Source organism: Periophthalmus magnuspinnatus, chromosome 10 (assembly GCF_009829125.3).
Source record: "Periophthalmus magnuspinnatus isolate fPerMag1 chromosome 10, fPerMag1.2.pri, whole genome shotgun sequence".
Lineage (NCBI taxonomy): Eukaryota > Metazoa > Chordata > Actinopteri > Gobiiformes > Gobiidae > Periophthalmus > Periophthalmus magnuspinnatus.
This window is the reverse complement of record NC_047135.1, coordinates 31,127,796-31,144,807: the sequence shown is the minus strand read 5'-3', so window position 1 is coordinate 31,144,807 and position 17,012 is coordinate 31,127,796. Positions and strand designations below refer to the sequence as shown.

General features: G+C 39.6%; 2 protein-coding genes across 4 annotated transcripts; one reads left to right on the top strand and one right to left on the bottom strand.

Moving 5' to 3' along the window:
- Nucleotides 1–7,668: 7,668 nt before the first annotated feature.
- Nucleotides 7,669–14,222, top strand: scyl1 (SCY1-like, kinase-like 1). Of its 2 annotated transcripts, none has more exons than XM_033973920.2 (18): nucleotides 7,669–7,900; nucleotides 8,333–8,473; nucleotides 9,152–9,274; nucleotides 9,364–9,590; nucleotides 9,670–9,760; nucleotides 9,861–10,016; nucleotides 10,094–10,252; nucleotides 10,330–10,437; nucleotides 10,537–10,650; nucleotides 10,725–10,880; nucleotides 10,966–11,154; nucleotides 11,245–11,320; nucleotides 11,418–11,603; nucleotides 11,843–11,988; nucleotides 12,061–12,147; nucleotides 12,240–12,548; nucleotides 13,271–13,349; nucleotides 13,424–14,222. In XM_033973920.2, exons 1-18 carry the CDS (start codon nucleotides 7,793–7,795, stop codon nucleotides 13,546–13,548), a joined length of 2,580 nt encoding a protein of 859 aa, XP_033829811.1. In that variant the 5' UTR covers nucleotides 7,669–7,792; the 3' UTR covers nucleotides 13,549–14,222. The 2 variants fall into 2 exon arrangements, with proteins under 2 accessions (XP_033829811.1, XP_055080563.1); XM_055224588.1 differs by having other exon boundaries at nucleotides 7,702–7,900; nucleotides 9,364–9,587.
- Nucleotides 14,216–16,717, bottom strand: LOC117377484 (phospholipase A and acyltransferase 3-like). Of its 2 annotated transcripts, XM_033973922.2 has the most exons (5): nucleotides 16,622–16,717; nucleotides 16,399–16,474; nucleotides 15,793–15,901; nucleotides 15,269–15,537; nucleotides 14,319–14,871 (listed from the first exon to the last, which is right to left on the bottom strand). In XM_033973922.2, exons 2-5 carry the CDS (start codon nucleotides 16,411–16,413, stop codon nucleotides 14,740–14,742), a joined length of 525 nt encoding a protein of 174 aa, XP_033829813.1. In that variant the 5' UTR covers nucleotides 16,414–16,474; nucleotides 16,622–16,717; the 3' UTR covers nucleotides 14,319–14,739. The 2 variants fall into 2 exon arrangements, with proteins under 2 accessions (XP_033829812.1, XP_033829813.1); XM_033973921.2 differs by having other exon boundaries at nucleotides 14,216–14,871; nucleotides 16,399–16,707.
- Between the last annotated feature and the right edge of the window lie 295 nt (nucleotides 16,718–17,012).

Here is a 17,012-nt window from a genome sequence, read left to right as displayed (position 1 = left end):
TCGATTTAAAGTAGGCCTATATTTGAGATACAACTGTTAGCAAAACTGGGATCCCTAAAACTCCTCACTCAACTAGTAACGTATTAAATGTAATTCTAAATATTTTGCCATCGTGTGTTTTCAAATATGTTATCGATCAATGCGTATAAGGCGAAAATTGGTTAATTTACAAGAAAATCCGAACATAACGCCCATTGCAGAAAACGGAAAGTAGTTCCGGCAGCCTCAGTTCTGGTTTCAACCGGTTTGTAAGAGGACGTGCTGTTCAAAGCTAAAATCACGCCGCGTCAAAGATCTTACATTGTGACGTAACAAAAATGTATGTGGTTCTCTCTCTTATTTGAGTAAAGTGTGTTACCACATGTATTTTAAATAAATCCACCATGGGTGATCTTGAAACAGTCGAATTGGATACAATATGCATTATTCTAATGTATTCGAAATATTATGTTGTTTAGTTAGACACAAATAAACATTCTACCAGTTACAGGGTTAGTATTTAAGTCACAATATCAGAAACCCGTAGGTAAAAATGTCTTATTGGCCGTTTTATGCTTGCTCTCTTGAGTTAAGAAGATGGTTCTCTTTTCCTTCTTCCGCGGAGGGATACAGCATTTGTTCTCTGCCAGTGGCTGTGTATAAATACGGAGGGAACGACGCCATTTCAGGACAGACTAGACTTCTCTGACGAGACGCTGACGATCGATCTATGCCGCGCAAGTTTTATGTATTTTTTGTCTGAAGTTTAAGACTAGAGTCTTACTTGTTAGAATACTTGGCTATGTAGACGATATTTAGAATTCGATACTTAAAGAGCGTTTTCTGGTAGTTAAGTGATGGTAGTGGTGTTTTGGAAATGTCTGGTAGGCCTAATATCAGATCAAACCAGTTAATTCCTCCGTTAGCGACTAGCTTTTGTTAGTTTGTTGCAGCCATCTGGATTCACCGATGTTATTCGATTTAGTTGATTCGTTTTGTTTTTAACCTACTGAAATAACCTTTTGTCCTCTTGACATCAGGCTTGTTTTATAGTAGTTGTGTTAAGCAGTTTTCGCGTTACAAAAGCCGTAAGTGTAGATACATTTTAATATGTTCTTTAAGACGATAATCGTTTTTAAATTAAAACTATACACGGTCGACGACCGTTACTGTAAAATGGGGGCCGTGACGTAATGCGCTGTAAATAGATTCTGGTTGGTTAGTTTGAAAAACAACGCGTAACGTCTTTAGCTCAGCACGTAATGACGCACTTACAAAAGACTAAAAAAGGCTCTTTATACACCGCAGTAATAGATGGTTTCCTTTTTGGCATGAAATGCTGATTTGCCAATGCTGTTTAAAAAAAAAAAAGTGAACTTTTTTCTTTAAGCGAAACTACAGCAAAGATTAGAGCATATTTTTAGCCCATTTTTTCTTAGGGCTCAAGCGTTTACCTCATATTGCCAGTTGACGTCAACAGTAAGCCTTATGGAAAAATGAAAATTCAGCAAATGGCAGTTGTGAAAAAGTGTTATGTTTCTATGTAGTCTAAAGAAGATTGAAGATTTTTATTTGGGAAGATTTTTTTTTTTTTTTTTTTTTTCTGGGGCACATGGACTGAGTTATTGGGGAATGGACTGAGTTACTGGGGAAATGGACATAGCAGTTAGAACATCGCAGGACCAGCGTGGGACCGGGCCGGGGGGAGGACCGAAGCCGGGAGCCAGGCAGGACAGGACCAGAGGAAGGATCGCAGTGGAGCCAGGCAGGACAGGACCAGAGGAAGGATCGCAGTGGAGCCAGGCAGGACAGGACCAGAGGAAGGATCGCAGTGGAGCCAGGCAGGACAGGACCACAGGGCCACGTAGAGGGAGGATCAAGGGACCAGCACAGCAGAAGGGATGGGACCAGCAGAGGCCAGCTGTTACCAGTCGCCCGGGCTACACCAGGGGGAGCCAAAGCAGAGGGGCAGTGTAGCAGCTATCCCAGATCGAACCAGCCAGCAGTGAGGGTGGGACGGTGTGATCTCATAGCGCCACAAGTAGCTGGGTTTGTATGTTGGGTAGAGAGGTATTTTGTAACGTTAGCAACAATAGAGTTTAGGAAATGTTTAAAGAACACAATTTCTCGCACAGCTTTTCTTCCTTTTTCACAGGCAAGCTGCGTAGTTCGTGTTGTACCTCACCTTCCTGTTTTGCGGTGACGTGAATGTTGGTTTCTGCTGTGGTGAATGCCTTGATAGTGTGGTGGCAAGAGGAACGGCTCTATTTGGGACGTCTCTACCCCTCCAAACCGAAGTAGTTCCCCCGGCTTAAAGGCGTGGCGGTCACGTTCTGTAGATCTTCCCTCCAAGGTTATCAGCGTCGGTGTGCGCTTGGATCACCCTGGTACGCCCCCTAGAGGTTATCGCTCGGCATTCTTCAGATTTCGAGAGCGCTTCCATTGGTACACATAAGCTTCATTTAGAACGACCAGCTGTGAGTTAAAGCATGAGGTGTACATGTGGGTGTAGCTATCCTGTACATTTGACAAAGTTTTTTTTTTTTTTTTTATGAAGTAGATGTGGGTGGGGGCGGGGAATTTAAACGGTGTTTCGAGTTCTCTTTTTTCAGGCCTGCACCCCTAAAGCTGACCAACGAAAGCATCGCCCCTGTCATATCTCCGTGGTACAAGTTGCGCTCACCTTTTACTTAGGACAGTGGATTGGGATCGTTCTTATCCTGTTTTAATCTTGTAGGCAGGTATTTAATCTTGTCTAGTACCACATTTTGTACAGTTGTGTTTGAGGGGTATACCTATTTTGGGTATTGTGGGGGTGGGCTGGGGTGTGGGACTTAATGAGTCTCTCCCTAGACTTTACAGCTCGTGTTCCCCTAAGCAAACTGGCATGATTAGGAAACGCCCAGGTGCATCAAGAATCAAGTGGACACACACCTCGCAGCGTAGCCTCTCCAATCATAGTCCTCCACATGTAGCCAGAAGCTGTTATTCCCGTCAGTGCGGTAATTGGTCTCTTTATTAGAAGTCTTTGTTATTTCTGCAACTCGTTTTTTTGCCTTGTTGGGTGTGGGAGGGGGATCTGTACTTGTGACTCTTGCAGATAAAGTTAAAGGCCCACTATTCAAAAGCAACATCTCCGATTCCCCCAAAGGATGGAGCCTCCGCATTCAGGCCCAGGGTTGTGTTCTGCTGCTGTAAGATTATCTTAAGGACTTTACTGAGCTAAGTAGCTGAATCCGTTATTGCTGTAATTTTGGTTTTGTCTTGAGCTTTTTGTTTGGGTATGGAATTGTGGGGAGAGGTCTTCTCTTGCATTTTTTCAGTGTGCTGTGTCCTGTGCGCTCCAATATCCTGAGGTCATGAGGAACTCATTGTTTGTACAAGTTGCATTGCACATCAAACATCACGTAAGGTCACTAAATGTTTTCCAGTTTAACATTCATTGTCTGGCGAAGTGCCTCCATTGCTAGTCCTTTGCAATTAGTTACGGAGCTTTGTATTTACAATACAATGAGTAAACTATCTGTAAAGGCTTTTTTTTGCATAATAAATGCATAGCTTGTTGTGACTGAATACAGTTTTGGTATGCATTTGTTTTTTGGGGGGGGGGGGCTTGTGTGGGGAGCTTTTCTTATGCTTTTTCAGGTATGTCTTAAAGTTGGAGCTTTGTTGAGCACGGATGTGACCGGGGCTTGAAGTCTATTCAAAGTGGAAGTGAAGGCAGATAAGTGGAGTCCATCAAATGTTTGAAATGCAGATAAATGACCCTAGAAGATCCTAGTGCAAGCTAAAGCCTTCCAGAACTTGAAAGTCACTTTGCTAAGTAGACCAATGAATCTGTTCCTGATTCTAAGATTTGATGGAACGTTAATTCTGATATCTGCTGTAAAGCATTTGGTAAGGATAACAACAGTGAGTTCTATGATTGCGATGTGGGCAGGGGATCTTTTCTCTCATTTTTACAGAAGTGTCCAGAGGATCAGATTCTGCCAAGGAAATTGGACTGCTGCCTCTCAGCTCCAGAAACCCCCTGTTGGGTCAGACAAGTCAGGTTACAGTGTGTACACACTGAAATATGTCACTAGCCCTTGTGCAACTGTACATGTGGCAAGCTATTAATCCTAAAACTGTCACGCAACTGTGTGACTTGTAGTGACTATTTAAATGTGCATTGCACAGATGAGCTCTTAAGTATAGCAATGCAATTGTGTTGCTGTAGGTGGTTTTGGATCTGTCCCTCCCATTCTTTTTCCAGAAACTGATTGAAGCCTGAATGAAGACTACAAAAAATAGTAAGCGTTGGCAAATTTGTCAAATTGAACTTCTGCAATGTTGGAGTTGACAATGTGAGATCTTTGAACTAGCTTTGTTATCCTCAAATCATTTGTAACAATGCTTTACTAGATTCCTCTTTGGCCACTGGGCCCTAATGCTTTGCATCTCAAACTGTAAGAAGTGTAGTACCCAAATCTTCAAATATTGTGTGGTGGGTGTGTTGTGTAGATCACTCTTTGTTTCAGATCATTTGCGTCTGTCCACTCCGATCTCGCCTGCCTCTGAATGCAAAGCCATCTGTGGAAGCTGTCCGCGAGTGTTTCCCCCTGAATGAAGTTTCGACCCTCTGCGCTTCAGCTTAAATTATCCCTGATGTTCTCTGCAGAAGTCCCCTCTGTGTCTGTGTGCCCCTTTCCCCCTTTGGTTTTCTTAGGTAAAATTCCCCAATATCTTTATTTGGCATCTGGGATCCCCTAACCTGTAATGGAGCACTGAGAACCAGTTGCATTAAGATCAAGAGCTGCAAGCTTGTGTCGCTAATACTGCATCACTACAGTCATGGGTGCTGAGTTAAGTAATTTTGGTTTGAATTTCTTTTAACATACCATGGCTTAAATGTGTAACACAACATTTTTGCATGAACACAGCTCTGCATAACATTTGTTAAATCTTCATGAAGTCGTCAAACATTGCAGTAGTTATGTGTAGGGCATTTGGTGGGGGGCAAAATCTCTTTTTCTTCTTCCAGATTTCCTAGTCCTCTTTTTGCTACCAAGCCAGGTGACTTCAGCCGTTGGATGTCCTTAGCGTTGCCGAGAGTAGCTCAAATGCAGTGTGTCAGTGGTAAAAGTACCAACACTTAAATCTGGGCAGTTGGGATGGGAGGGGGGGGGGAGCTCAAATTGTTCTTTTTTCCATTGCAGTCTCCGTGTATATTTGACCTGCAAGTCCCAGTGAAATGCGGTATCAAACACCTGACGGGCCGGTATTGTGGTTGCACCAAATATTTAAAATGATCGTAGTGTCGTGGGAAATTTTTGGGGTTGGGGAAACAAGTTCTGCTTTTTTTTCTAGTTTCAGCTTCGTGAACCAGGTGAACGTGTGGTGGCAGGGAAGCTTAGCGGCCAAGTGTAGTGGGTTTTCTTTTCCTGGGGGAACAACAAGTTTGTTCCTTCAGGTTTTGCTTTTTCCCCTCTTACAGCAACAACAAAAAGCAAAAGACTCCGGTGGTGGCACTCCTGACTTCTGTCAGGAACAGGGTTCGACTCCCTGCGGTGTCGCTTTTAAGTCTGCTGTGGGTGTGAAAAGATATTTGAAATTGGACAATCCCATTATATTGTTACTACATATTTAATGATGGAATCCCCTTCAGTAATCTGGTGCATTTTGCCCTCTGTCTGCCGTCTATCATTCTCAATGCAAATGTGTATCAAATTGATTTTGGAGCTCTTGTATTTTCACCTGGTGCATAGTCAGTATTCCTGCATTAAATAAAACAAATGGAGACAGAGGTTGGCTTACCATTTGGCCATTTTAATATGTACTAATAAAGTGTTTTCAAACTGGGTATGAGGAGGCACTTGCTAAACTATTATATTTGTTTATGATGAGACTGCAGTATTGGGCAGAGGTTTTCAAAATGTTTTGAGCCAAGGAACCTCCTACTGCTTAGAAAATACTCCTGACCCCTATAATCATTTGTAATAATGGGCTAGTAAAATTCATAAGCTTAAACCATATAACCAGATGTGTTTTTTATGTAGATATTTTGTTTGTTACTATTAAGTTAACTACACCAATAACAAAAATATCTCGGGTAGTATATTTAACACTGCAAATCATCTCACCCGGCTCTTTAAGGTCAAATTGTGTTAAAACTAGAGTGTAGTATCTACAGTTGGCATCACAACCTCAGGGAATGTTGTCATCAGCTGCAAACTATCAAAAAGGAAACCTGCTGCTGCCCTCTGCCTTATCAAATTTGTCATATTATAGAATGTGAATGCAACCTATGGTTCAGTAGAAGTCTAGACTAATGGACATGTGTAAGATAAAAAATATATCAGCTAGGATGGGTTGGCTACTTTCTTTTGTTGACATTTTATAGCAATGAAATAAAAAGAACTGAGCTTTTCATTCTGAAAGAATGACAGGACCCAAGAAGAATCTAACATGTTTTCAACTGGTAACATTTGGAGCTACAAAAATAAGTAAATTAATTTCAATTCATCTGTTATAATAAATAAATGTCATCTACTCCTATGGCTTCTGTCTTCTATATTTTCTACAAATTGTATATCATTATTGGCCCATTGGGTACTATACATAACCATAGACATAGGCCCTGTTTCAAAAATAAGGGTTAGCCCAAATTTAAGGTTTGATAACCCTGAAAAGAAGTCAGTTCAAGAGTTTTCAGTGTCAGAGCCCCCCAAAACCCTGAGACAGTCACCAATGGGAACTTTGAACCTAACCCAGTCCGGTGCAGGGTTTATTCCACTAACTCTGAGTTTAACCAGAATCTGCTCCTGAAGGAGAGCTCTGATAAAGTGAATTTACTTAACTCTTTCATGCATTTATTATTTCTATTTTAATCTAATACAATTTACTGCTTATAACTTCTTAAACTGGTTTGGTTTAACAGCTTCAAGCTCAATTCATTAATCAATTCAATCAATTAATTGAGTTGTTGCCTGAATTGTTGTCTTAATTTAACACACGTGTTTAATGTCACGTTAAGAAGAATAGTTTGTTCTGCTCCAAATTCCCAAATATTTACCAAACCTTTATGTGCAAAATTGTGGTGTTTAAAATAATTCTTAAGTGGTAAAATAGTATTTAATGAGCTACAAAAAATGCAAAAACAGATTTGTGTTTTAATGCATACTTTTTAAAATTCATACGAATTATTCATTATTCAAGCGTTTGACATACCATTTTAATATTAAACCTGAATTTAACCTGTCACATGACTTCCTGTCCTTCTAAGATGAAAGCCTCTGCAGGTTTATAGTTGCCATGGTGAATATTCTTTTCCACTGATCATGGCTTCTCCTCAGCTAAACTCAAGTGAACAAAAAAAAGTGAGTAACTCTACTTTACTACTTGCTTGGTGAAATAGGGTCCATAACCATTCTTAACACTCAGCAGATCATGCAAATAATAACAAAACCCATTACTAAAAATAGCAATTCACTTTGAGTTTTGCTAATCTGCATGAGGCGTCATCAATATCTATATTTACTGTATATAGAAACACATTTGAAGGCCCTTGTTTAATTATCTGCACTTCTGGCATAGAATGACAGTAACATGTGAAAATACACAACTGATCTGTGACTGCGGTCTAAAAGTCTAAATATTAGTTGATGTGTCAGTATTATTATTTTAAAAGATCCACGGTCAGTATCCAGAGACTATGAGGCGGAACGTTTGTACTGAAATGTTTCTACGGACGTATTTGAAATCGGTTCCACCTGCGGACCAGCAACAAAACTGTTTGCTTTGGTGTGTTTGATGCAGTGAGGGCTAAAGGGAGATGTGGTCCTTTTTCGCCAGGGATCCCGTTAAAGACTTTGCTTATGAAATTCTCCCGGAGACACAAGAAAAATGCGGATTATGGATGCTTCACCGGGGCAAACGAAAGGTAAAGACGTGTGTGCTATGACGCTAAGAGGCCTGTGGCTAAGTCGCTAGCGGTACCCATAGACATACCCACTTGTAAGTTGTCTTTATTTGAACTTTAGCAGCAATGTCACTTCAAACCTTTGATAGAGAAATAACATAGAGACATAAGCAAACATAAAGCAGCGTTGTGTTTATTGATACAAATATGCTAAAGCAGTTTTTGGATGTCTAGTAGCTAGTAGCTTTGTTTACTCTCTAAGCGCATTTCTCGCCACGTCACTTCTGATTGCGTTTTGAGTTGTGATGCAAACGATTTTGAAGCTTTGACACATTTGTATACATATTAGTTGCCAAATCTTTTTTTAAAAGTCCATATAGTTCACTTTTGTTTCAAATATATTATTATAAGAAGAGCAAAAAAATCTTTTTAAAACTGCCTCCGTTTTCACAGACAAATGGAGAGCCTGTCTCCGTCTTTGTTTACGAGGTTGCCCAAGGTTCAGAACAACAAACCCAGCTCGCCAAAGCAGCTTTCAAACGTATGAAGACCCTCCGACACCCCAACATCCTGGCTTATGTTGATGGTCTAGAGGTGTGTACTGAAACACAATGTACTGAAATTATGAAGGGGTAGCCTTTTCTCAATCATGTACACTTTTCCCACTCATTCATTCAGTTTGAGGTAAGTAGCATAGCACTTACCCATAATGTTAGTTTGTAGCTAATGATAATGTAGCTTTGATAGCTAATCTAGTCATTCTTGTAGATCCTTATGGCACCAGATTTTAGTATAATTGTGTCTGTTTTTGTGCTGTTATGTTTACTTATCCCATATACCCACAGTATTAAGTCAATATCGTGCAAATCTACAGTGTCCTTTAATTGAGTAGGGCTGGGTTCTTTCATTTTTCTGCTCAGAATTTACTTTATTCATATATTTCCATTGCCTAGTTCTGTATTAACTATTATCTAAAACTACAATATTATAGAATACTCATGATCATAAAATGCATTGAACACTGTTTTAGGAGTAATATCTATAGTGTCATTCTTTGGGATGAGGCTGTCTACTCATAGTTCTCTTACAGGAGCCACCAGGCATCAAAAATACCAAATACCAATTCCAAATACCATACTTTTCAGTTGTATTTGTAGTTATCCTTTATTTGCATAGTCTTAGATGTCATGTTGTAATACATGATCTATATAGATGTCATGTAATACATGACATATATACAGTGATTTACTTTTGATTTGCCCCATTTTTTAGACAGAGAAAAGCCTGTACTTGGTCACTGAGCAGGTAACGCCACTTGCTGTCCACCTTAAAGCTCAAGCTGAAAAGGGTGGTGCTGGAGAACTGGAGGTGTCATGGGGTCTTCACCAAATTGTGGTTAGTAGAAAATTCATCACCAGCTGACCTTGTCATCACAAACATTTTATGTTGTTATAAACCATTCTTTTCTTTTGCTCATCAAACAGAAGGCTCTCAGTTTCTTAATCAATGACTGCCACCTCCTCCATAACAACGTGGGTGTGTGGGCTGTTTTTGTGGATAAAGCTGGGGAGTGGAAGCTTGGAGCACTTGACCATGTTTCCCCTGAACAAGGTGATCCAAGTGGAGCTGTTTTACCTGCCCCTAAAGCAGTCTACCCTGATATGGAGAAATATGATCCACCCGAAATGCCAAATAGTAGTGGAGAAAAGTGGTAAGACTACAAAGGTGCATCATATTTGAAGTATTTAGGTAAATGCAAAACATATTAATGGTTTTGATCAATATTTCAGGGCTGGGGAAGTTTGGCGGTTAGGCTGCTTAATATGGGAGGTGTTCAATGGGCCACTACCACGAACTTCATCACTTCGTTCATTAGGAAAGGTAAGATGCACACATGTCTAAAATCATATTCAAATCTTTGATCTTTGTTATGTCTTTCTCAGTAGGATTAGCTTTGAACTAATGTACACCATCTGTGCAGATTCCAAAAACTCTAGTCCCACACTATTGTGAGCTTGTGGGAGCAAACCCTCGGGCTCGGCCCAATCCTGCCCGCTTCTTGCAGAACTGTCGAGCATCTGGGGGATTCCTTAGCAACAGTTTTGTTGAAAGCAACCTCTTTCTAGAGGAAATTCAGGTATTATAGTGGCTACACATTCACCTTTTTTTACTAACAATAAATTGTATGAGAATAACAATTGTTGTACTTTCAAGATCAAAGATCCTGCCGAGAAGCAGCAGTTCTTCCAGGATCTGAGTGAAAACCTAGACTCCTTTCCCGAGGACTTTTGCAAACACAAGGTCCTTCCTCAGCTTCTCACTGCGTTCGAGTTTGGAAATGCTGGAGCAGTTGTCTTAACCCCTCTCTTTAAGGTGTGTGTTTTGCTTCAATTTTTGTTTTGTTTTTTAACAGTTGAACCCTTAAAAGCCCTTGTCTGACCATCTTTTAGGTAGGAAAATTTCTGTCTGCAGAGGAATACCAACAGAAGATAATCCCTGTCATAGTCAAGATGTTTTCCTCTACAGACCGAGCAATGAGGATACGACTGCTTCAGCAAGTATGAATTTATTTTACATTAAAACTCCCCTGTCTTTCGCTTCTTTTCTTTATTTTTCTTAAACTAACCAAAACAAATTTTTGTTTCATCTGTCTGCAGATGGAGCAGTTCATCCAGTATTTAAATGAAGCTGCCGTCAATAATCAGATTTTCCCACATGTTGTTCATGGGTTCACAGACACCAACCCGGCCATTCGAGAGCAGACTGTCAAAGTAATTCATAATAATAAAATAAAGACATGGACTGATCAGTAAATTGTTGCTAATCTTTATCTTTTCTGCTGTAGTCCATGTTACTTTTGGCTCCAAAGTTGAATGAAGCCAATCTGAACCAGGAGCTTATGCGTCATTTTGCTAGACTGCAGGCTCGCGATGAGCAAGGTCCAATCCGGTGTAACACAACTGTTTGTCTAGGCAAGATTGCCTCCTACCTCAATGCTGGAGTAAGACATTCTTTTTTTTCAGCTTTTTTGACAACATCTTAACTAGTCACAGTTTTGTCAGTTTTTTAATCTTTCTTTTCCGTAGGCAAGACAGCGTGTTCTGATTTCTGCTTTCTCACGAGCCACTAAGGATCCTTTCCCGGCCTCTCGGTCTGCTGGAGTTCTGGGCTTTGCTGCCACTCACAACTATTATAGTATATCAGAAATAGCTGCACGCATACTGCCCACTCTTTGTGCCATTACTGTCGACCCAGATAAAGGCGTCCGAGACCAGGTACTTGTAATGTAAATGCTGCATTTGTAATACCGTTGAATTACTTTGCTGCTTTTAGCGACAAATGCCACTTTGTCTCATCCTCACCAGGCCTTTAAAGCTATAAAGAGTTTCCTCTCCAAACTGGAAACTGTTTCCGAAGACCCTAGCATGCTGACGGAGATAGGTGTGCATGTGTTACAAACTTATCAAAGAACCATGTATTGATTAGTTTTTTTTATGTTATTTCTCTTTGCTTATCTCTCCCCCGTTGTGCCTTTTAGAGAAAGATGTGGGGTCATGTGCACAACCTGCTGGTGCCTCTTCGGGTTGGACAGGCTGGGCAGTCACAGGCATGTCCTCTCTCACTTCAAAACTGATCCGAACAAATCCAGGAACAGAGGGTGGAGGAGCCACTGACGCTTCAGTTGCTACTGATGCAGTCACTCCAACAAATGCTTCTTCAGTTGGTAAGAAACTGTTGATATTGTTGGATCTGTTTTTCTGATGATTTTGTCAATGTATTAGTTATTTCTGCATTTAGATTTCCATACTTTATTTTTTAAGTCTTGATACCATATTCTGCTATGCCTGCCTTATTATTTGTACCTAGTAATTAGTATTACCATTGCTTATTTTATGTCGCACCATAGCACTTTTCTGGTTTTTACATTTTGTGAAGTATTTTTCTGACTCTGAATTTTTACAGATTCTCAAGACACGCCTTCAGAGGTCTCTATGCCTCACCCTGCTGCCAGTAGCTTTAGTCTACCAGAGACAAATAATGCTCAGACCAACATTAATGAGCCAATAGGAGACCGGTGGGATGATGATGAGGACTGGGGAAGTCTAGAGGTAGATCATGTTTAAAAAATGAACAGCATAGTGCAGTTTATATTGGTTTTTCTAATGTGGCTCTTTTTCTAGGAGCCAGAGAAAACTCTGACTGAATCTGATGATTGGGGTGCAGACTGGTCAGGAATTACATCATCTAAGAAGAAAGCTGTTGATAAAGTATATATATATATAAATTTTCCCCAAGATAATCTTTAAAGTAGAGGTAATATGTTAAAATAATGCAAACATTTTTCTTTGTAAAACCTTAGACAAGCCGCATGTCATCAGTGGCTGTGAAGAAGCAGAGCTCTGATTGGAGCAGCTCCGGTTGGGATGCAGATGACAGTTGGTCCAATGAAAAAGATGGGCAGGGGCAAAGCTCTGCTGGAGAAGAAGGCTGGGGAAATGACTGGGCTGACGAGGACACAGACACAACCTCCACAAATAAGACCCTGCCGCTGCCTGCAGGTGTGCGGTTAGCTAGTGAATACAACTGGGACAGCGCAGCTAAAGGATCAGCTCAGAATGACCTGTTTGCCAGCGTATCCCAGAGAACCGCGGCTAACACAACTGTCACGGTGAGCATAAAGGGGGGCTGTGTCTTATTGATAACAGAAAGAAGAGAGATAGCCAGTGTGTACAATGAGCAACTTCAACAACCTTGTTGTGGAAATAAGACTCCTTTTGCAGGCTCTGATGAATGTTGAAGCAAAGACAAAGAATTTATTTCTTGCAAGAAATAGGTCAGCATCTCCCCCTAATGTCAGACCCCAAATGATGGAAATCACCAGGTTTATATAGTTTGAGATGACCAGAGGATATACATCTCAAAGTAAGGATGTGACACTCCTACTGAGGTGTGGTCAGACAAACTCCTGGAGGCGTTCATGAGCTTGATCACCTCAGGATGTAACATGTGGAGTCAAAACAATACAAGGTGTGATACATTTCAAAGGAGAGACAACTCATGGCCAACAGTTTGGTTTGATTGCATCTATCAGCACATACATTATCAATAGTAATATATGTGCTGATATCTTGACAAGATTACCAATTTGACAAGATTAGCAATCAAAAGGGAAGAAAGGGGTTTACATGAAAAGTTTTCTAACACTGTCTTTGACTACCAAACCAAATGAGTTTTAGTTACAAGACCAAGTGTTTTCTAAAAGGTAGAATAATCTCACAATATTTGAATTTCCTTTACAACCTAATCTCATTCTTTGCATAAATGCAAAGGCTGTGGCATTACTGTACTGCTGTACATTGTTGTAAAATTGATTTCTTTTGGCTTATTCAGGGAGGAGATGGCTGGAGCACAGAAATGTCAGGAGACTGGGGTGGTGAAGAAAGTTGGGAGTCTGTTGATGGTGTCCAGGGTATGTTGTTTTTCCATCAACACTTGTATATAATTGTGTACTTGCTAAAGTTTTGTTTTTGTTTTTTTCACAAGGTTTGAGCAAAGCTGAATTATCAAAGAAGAAGCGTGAAGAAAGAAGGAAAGAACTGGAGGCAAAACGCGCTGAACGAAAAGCCAATAAAGGACCGCTCAAATTGGGTGCACGTAAACTAGATTAAGGGACAGGTGTGGTACAAGAGGAGGGCAGCAGCAACGGGACCTATCAACGGAACTTTGACATTCCGCAAGGAGGACCAGAGAGATGAAAGATGTAAAACTATAAACCTGTCTCCAAAATACACCATAAAAATGACTGGTCAGATGAACTGGACGCAAGGAACAGTTACTAAAATATTGAGATGGAAAAGACAATATTAAGCTGTCAATCATCTGGGCTTATGGGAATGAACCAAAATGTGCTGGTTTTAATGTACAGAAATGGACCTCTTATATTTAAGTGTTATGTGGACAAAAGTAAACAAGGACATGAGAGTCACGCCTTTATCATTATAGTAAATTTGCTGTAAATAAAACGGCATGAACAATACAGTTTACTTCAGCTGTCACAAAAACAATGCATGCACAGTATTTGACCCAAAAACTGTATTTTTATTGTCTATAACAGGCCTTGGGAAGTAGAGATCTTCTAATGGCAAGTGAATGCATGTGTTTATATGTCCCATGAAGAAAATCGATTCATGCTGAACTTGAATCAAGACTGGATGGGATGTTTTCAGGGTAAAGGACATTTTGCTCTTTTATTTGTGCCTTCATTTTAACAAATCATATCTGAAGGGTTATATATTGTATTACTGAGGATGTGAACCTGTTTCATTAAATTAGTTTCCTTTAAGTTCCATGCCTTTTTTCTACATAATTAAGAGTTACCATTAAGAGAATAAGCATCAGTTACACCTAGGGGCTTTCTTTCACCAAGTTTAATGTTTGTTAGAGACTGCAGATCGACCTGAGATCCATAGTTTTTATAACTGTATTTATTGCCTTCATTTTTGTAAATTGAGAAACTTACAAAATCATTCCTCATCAATGAAACAAAGCTACAGAACAAATGGAGTATATTCAAGACATTTGAGCAAAATTTTTTTTTATCAATAGGTATTAAATACATGTTCAACAAACTACAAATATTCTATATTAATATAATTTTAACACATTTTTGACAGGTTGCATGTATTAAAATGTAAAAATGACTATTCATATTGGCACCAGAGATGCTGTATGTATGTTGTGTGCTGTTAATAGGAAACGGAGATCGTTTGTGCCTCGTGATGTCAATGGCAGTTGTGTTTAGCTGGCCTAAAACTTATTGTGCAGGTGGCCTTTTAATGAAAGCCTGGGTTATGACTGCATTACTGTGTGTTATTTTCCTTTTCCTTTTCCTTTTTGTTTCCTCCAAGAAACGCCCCTGCCAAAGCCACAAAGCCTAATCCAATTGCTCCTGCCAGACCAACAAGCAGGGCAGTTTCACCAGCCTTGCGAACCTGTAGAAATCACAAAGTCAAGTGTCACACAGATTTAATCAAAATGCTACCTGCAAACAATGTCATACTTAAAGGTGCACTATGTAACTTTTCTGCTGGGGTATCCACCATCTGCTCTAAGGAAATATTACAGGTTTGCCTGGAATTCCACAGTAAGGCATTGAACTGATCTATGTCCATGCAGACAAGCAGGTGATGCCACTAGACCAAGTTACAGGTCAGGCTCACTGAGATAAGAATGTGTTCTCAGCACCTGGTAAAATAAATATCTGGAGATACAGGGGAGAAACATGCAAACTCTGCACAGGCAGCAGTTTGCAGTGCTAGCCACTCAGACACTGTTATTCTGTGAGTCTCATGTTCTGAATAAAATTCCTACATCTTACTACCCACCCACCTGTCGGGACTCAGGCTGGCCATAACGCAACTGAGTGACAAAGTGCTCACAGTTTCCTCTGAACACGCAGTAAGGAATTTCATTCCCCACTCGTCTCCGTGCCTCTCGGACAATGACGTCAGCCGGACGAGGGGTGTATTTCTCGTCCAAGATGTTGTTGATGATCCACTTGTTTGTTCCTATGACATCCCAGAACTCCTCCTCCTTTACAATAGCTTTCTCCGCCAAGACAGACATCATACTGTCGACACCTGCACCTGTAATCTCAGCTAAAAAAAACAATATAAAACACTTATACTAATTATCCTTTATTATTATTAATCAAAAACACATACATTTGTATGAACCATATTGTGTATTTATATATATATATATATATATATATATATATATATATATATATATATATATATATATTATATATATATATATATATATATATATATATATATATATACACACATACATACATACACTATTACATAAGTGTGCCAGTGACCCTAATGCCATATTTGAGAACTTACAGGGTGGAGCCAGATGAACCACAGAGCCATCGCCAACATAGATTGCCCAGTGCTGGTAAGAACCACGAAAGATTTCTATTAGATCCCCAGGATTTGGCTTTTCATCAAACTGAAAAACAAACAAGAATCATATTTTTAGTTTACTTATAAGTAGGCCTGACAAGATAATACATTTTGAAATGTGACATACTAATTGCTGAAGTAAATATAGATGATAAAGGATAATATTGAAACCAAACCATAAAGCACAATTTTCTCTCAAAAATTATTCTAAATGTACAACATTGTTAAAAATTTGAGTTGCACAAAAATAAATAGCTGAATGCAACACTTAAATAATTAGTTTGTATCTATGAGTCACAGAAGTTCATAATTCAAATGTCTACTATTCAAATCTCATTGTACTACAGAAAAATAACCAACAATTTCCAAATAGCCTAGTACAAAGAAAAAAGTATTGTTCCATCTAACATACATTAAACGACAAGTCAAGTCTTAAGTCATGACAGGCCAACTTATATTAAACTATATTATCCCTATAGCGTATAGCCTAAATATATAGACTACTGACTGATATTAAAGAGAAAAACATAAAAACATATTTACCAATGTTGGAGCCATGTTTGCAGAGGAGTTCTTTTGCTATCGGTTTTGATTTGACTGTAACAGGAAGCGACGAAATCTGCACACGCAGACGAACAAACAGGTGAGGAGAAAGGCTTAGAAAGCAGTGAGCGACATTTAGGAGACAGAATATCACACGGTTAGCCTGTTTTTGTTTAGCCTACGTCTTGACTACGTCTTAAAATAGTTTCTGGCGAAGTTTCACCTTCAGTTTCTCCTGGAAAAATATCTATGATGGTGACTGCAGCTTCTGGCGGTGACGTCGCGCGGGCACAACACAACAGAGATCAGCTGAAAGAGTCAACCTTTCAGAATAAGACCATAATGTCCTCTTTTTCACAATAAGAGTCTAAAGCATTCGGCTGCTATTTAAATGCATTACATTTGGTTAGTTAAATAAATGTTCCTTATGGTTGACAGTATAAAAATAGGGTACAGCCTCCTGAAGGCAGCACCTGCGAGCAGCTACCAGTCTGTAAGTATACAAAAAATAATACAATAATGATTTTGTTTTAATACTGATTACTGCGATGATAATAATAATAATCGTCATGTTATATAATGTATTATCAATACTTTATGTCATGATACTAGAC

Coding starts and splice junctions, on each gene's coding strand:
- scyl1 (XM_033973920.2), top strand. CDS start 7,793: ATGTGGTCCTTTTTCGCCAGGGATCCCGTTAAAGACTTTGCTTATGAA. Junction 9,761..9,860: donor CACTTCGTTCATTAGGAAAG/GTAAGATGCACA, acceptor CCATCTGTGCAG/ATTCCAAAAACTCTAGTCCC. Junction 11,604..11,842: donor AACAAATGCTTCTTCAGTTG/GTAAGAAACTGT, acceptor GAATTTTTACAG/ATTCTCAAGACACGCCTTCA.
- LOC117377484 (XM_033973922.2), bottom strand. Junction 15,538..15,792: donor GGTTCATCTGGCTCCACCCT/GTAAGTTCTCAA, acceptor TGTTTTTTTTAG/CTGAGATTACAGGTGCAGGT. Junction 14,872..15,268: donor GCCAGCCTGAGTCCCGACAG/GTGGGTGGGTAG, acceptor TGATTTCTACAG/GTTCGCAAGGCTGGTGAAAC.